General features: G+C 42.7%; 1 protein-coding gene across 1 annotated transcript in view; it reads right to left on the reverse strand.

The window, feature by feature from the left end:
- Positions 1-1,242, reverse strand: part of LOC138968759 (delta-like protein B) — a 50,948-nt gene extending 49,706 nt beyond the window's left edge. The window contains exon 1 of the mRNA XM_070341403.1: positions 658-1,242. Within this exon, the coding sequence (XP_070197504.1) occupies positions 658-723 (66 nt within the window). The 5' untranslated portion in view covers positions 724-1,242. The remainder of the gene's footprint in view (positions 1-657) is intronic.
- Between the last annotated feature and the right edge of the window lie 2,579 nt (positions 1,243-3,821).

Below are 3,821 nucleotides of genomic sequence, written 5' to 3' on the forward strand. Positions count from 1 at the left end.
CAGAGTTTGGCAACGATGATAAATATTCGTCGCATCATTAACGATTTAAATACACAAGAAGAGGAAAGTACACAAAGAGGTAATTATATAAGGCAAAAAAAGGAGAGTTCTCTGACCGTAAAATTCAAATATAAATGTATCGGCGATTGGCCAAGTAAAAAAGAAAACAAGAAAGATAGAAAAAAAGAAAACAAAGGAGGACCAAAGAAAATCCGAAAGAAAAAATAGCAACAATAGAAATAACAGCATTAACAGCAAACAACAGCAGCACTGAACAACATTAACAACATGCACACACAACAAATTGCATGACACCTGTAAAGAACATTGACATGCACATTGAATGGATCTATTACTGTTTAAAAGGGGGAATCTCTCGTCTTTCTTGATAATAAAAATCTGTTCTTATTGTTTCTCATTTCCGATCTTTCTATTTCTCTTTGTAATTTTATATATTCCTTCACTCCTTCTTTTTCATTACATTCGTTCTTTCTTTATATGTTTCCATTGTCAGGCACTCGTAAAATGCCGAGACACACACACACACACACACACACACACATGCACAGACACATTCCCATAGCACACAAATACCCATACCCACACACACAATCTCTGGATTAGAAACAAATAATTTACAAAACCAAGAATCCTTACCCCACGAAGAAACATCATCAGTACCACGAAGCAGGATGCTCCCCACACAGCTGCTAGTCCAGACATCTGGTAACACACACAAAATAAAGCAGACGTCAATTTTTTCACAGCACTCTTTTTGTTTTCCTCACACAGGAGAGCGTTCCTGGTCGTCTGTTGGCAACCATGCTCAGCACACAAACTTTCGCCACCGTTCTGTCAGGCGCCCGCGTGTGCCGCTGGTTGGATGTCTAGAGTCCAGCGTAAAAAACTATCGACCAATAGCTGCTGTGATTGAACGTCACGTGACTCGTAGGCCGTCAGGAAACGGAAATGGAAGGAAAGACAGGCCGGAAAGGGGTAGGGGTAGTTGAAATCAACGCTTTGAGCCCTCTTCTTCTGAGCTCACTGTTGTAGAAAAAGATAATGTTCAAGGATCTTCGAGAAAAACAAAATGGATAGGCTCTGAATGGGGCACTGAGGGGATGAAGCGGAGAGAAGACGCGGGATGCGACTTATGTTTCAGTTTGTGTGATCGGAATAGATATATCAATTTCATACCCACGGCAACACTCTAAAGCCCTTCTATCCTTGGCACAAAGGGTCAAAAATCCCAAAAATAAGCCCTTAAAAAAATAAGGCCTTATTTCTGGAAATAAGCCCTTATTTTTGGAATTAAGCCCTTATTTCTAAAATAAGGCCTTAAATATTTACAGCCATACAGAAATAAGGGCATTATGAAATAAGGCCTTAATTCTGTTAAGGCCTTACTGAAATAAGGCCTTATTTCTGTTATGACCTTAAAAAAATAAGCCCTTAAAAAAATAAGGGCATAAAAAATAAGCCCTTAAAAAATAAGCCCTTAAAAAAATAAGGGCATAAAAAAATAAGCCCTTAAAAAAATAAGCCCTTAAAATAATAAGCCCTTATTTTTCTGCGCATCGCTACTGCACATCCGGACATTCGAAAGCGCGCACAAACTCGGCTCTCGTTCAAAACATCCGTCATAACATCGAGCGGGCACAGCATGGATGGCTTCACGCTTTTGTGAAACGGCTCTTTTCCTGGTTGATTTGCGGCACGGAGTTGCATTCAGGCCAGAAGATGACGATTTTCGACAGAGATATGTGTGTTGGCCTCTATTCAGCTTCATGATTGGTCCAAAAAATAAGGCCTTATTTGATTAAGCCCTTATTTTTTTAAGCCCTTATTTTTCATGCCCTTATTTTTTTATGCCCTTATTTTTTTAAACCCTTATTTTTGTATGCCCTTATTTTTTTATGCCCTTATTGTTTTATGCCCTTATTTTTTTGTGCCCTTATTTTTATTGAGGCCTTACAAAAATAAGGCGTTATTTCTCGTAAGGCCTTATTTTTAAATAAGGGCTTATTTTTTTAAGCCCATATTTTTTTAAGGCCTTAAGGAAATAAGGCCTTAATTTGGAAATAAGGCCTTATTTGTTGGAAGTAAGGGCTTATTTCAAGAAATAAGGCCTTATTTTCTTAAGGCCTTATTTTTTTGATTTTTGACCCTTTGTGCCAAGGATACCCTTCCGCTTAACTGGGCGAAGTCGACTAGGCGAAGTATACTTCACGAAGTTGGCCGCACGAAGCTATAGCACTGATTTGAGATTTAAAAAAAAGACTTCGCGAAGTCTTCGTGAAGTCGACTTCGGACTCAGTTAAGGACCGACTTTAATTGTGCAGCCTTTTTGTAACCAGTGTGACAAAGTAAATAATCTACAAATCCTAACTCAGAGTGCATATCATATTTTAGTATTATAAAATTACAAATAAGGAGTGAGTGAGAGAGAGAGAGAGAGAGAGAGAGAGAGAGAGAGAGAGAGAGAGGGGGGGGGGAGAGAGAGATGGAGAAAGGGGGGGGGGGGGTAAACGTTCACTTTCATCCTCCTCCTGCATACGCCCTCGCCCACGAACCGTCAACGACCACTTTCTCAAACGTCACCTCCAAGCCCCATCGGCCCTCCTCACCACTCCCCCCTTCACTTCCACCGCCTCAAAACACACAGATACACACAGACACAGAAACACACAGAGACACAGACAGAGACACAGACAGAAACACACACACGCACACACACACACACACACAGGCACACACACACACACACACACACACACACACACACACTTAACCCCCCCCCACACACATACACACTCACACACACACACAAACAATCCCCTCCCCCCCACCCTGCCCAAAATGCAACCCCTCCCCCTCCTCTACTACCCACCAAAACACACCCTCCCCCCTCCAACGCCCAGACTTTGAGGCACGTGCCGCTCGAAGAAAGAGAGCACTTATTCTGTCCTCACACCCTCGTGAAGGGCTGGCTGCACACTCGTATCTCCAGGGCTGCATAGAATCCTCCCATTCATTCTGCCAAGTCTCACCGGACCTGTAATGTTTCCTCCAGCTTCGTGCGTAAATGGAAGCTTTTTGCTGTTTAATCGACAGGTAGTTTTCACCTGTTTCTGCGTTGTGAAATACATTGGGCTGGGGTTGCATCATATTTTTGAGCCGCTGAGTTCTGGCTTTGTTTAACCTGGTTAAGCTTTTCTGCGACAATACGGCATGGAGACGATAGTACCAACTGGGGTGGGGATGGTGGTGGCAGGCGGGGGGTGTTGTCTGCCGCATGTGTGAGTGTGTGTGTGTGTGTGTGCGCGTGTGTGTGTGTGTGTCTGTGTGTCTGTGTGTGCGCACGCACGCGTGTTTGTCATTTTGTTTGAACATTTATCATCAGAGCAATATAAATGTCAATGTGACTCAGATAAGCGAACAGTGATGGAGAGTTTTCTCTCTTATCCGACCTCTCATTGTCTGATTGTGCTCGCTCGTGGGCCGTTATACTGCGTACCAAGAAAACGACGACACAAGATTTCACCAAGGGACCACTGTTTTCTCTGATTTTGGTTTTATGAGTTTCTGTGTCATTCACGTGCACCTGACGTGGTAATCAGACACAATTATCACCGATATTAAGAACCCTTCATGGTTGTTGCTGGTTGCACTTGCCCACGTTTATTTAACATTGAAAGCAGTAAAGCAATAGAAGAACACGGGGGATAACCGGTCATAAGCGGGACTGATGCTCTACGCGGGGCCTGACACGTTTTGTCAGTTTTCTTGGATTTGTTTGATTTACGTCGGGATTTAAAGTA

Source organism: Littorina saxatilis, linkage group LG6, assembly GCF_037325665.1.
Source record: "Littorina saxatilis isolate snail1 linkage group LG6, US_GU_Lsax_2.0, whole genome shotgun sequence".
In the NCBI taxonomy this organism is placed as follows: domain Eukaryota; kingdom Metazoa; phylum Mollusca; class Gastropoda; order Littorinimorpha; family Littorinidae; genus Littorina; species Littorina saxatilis.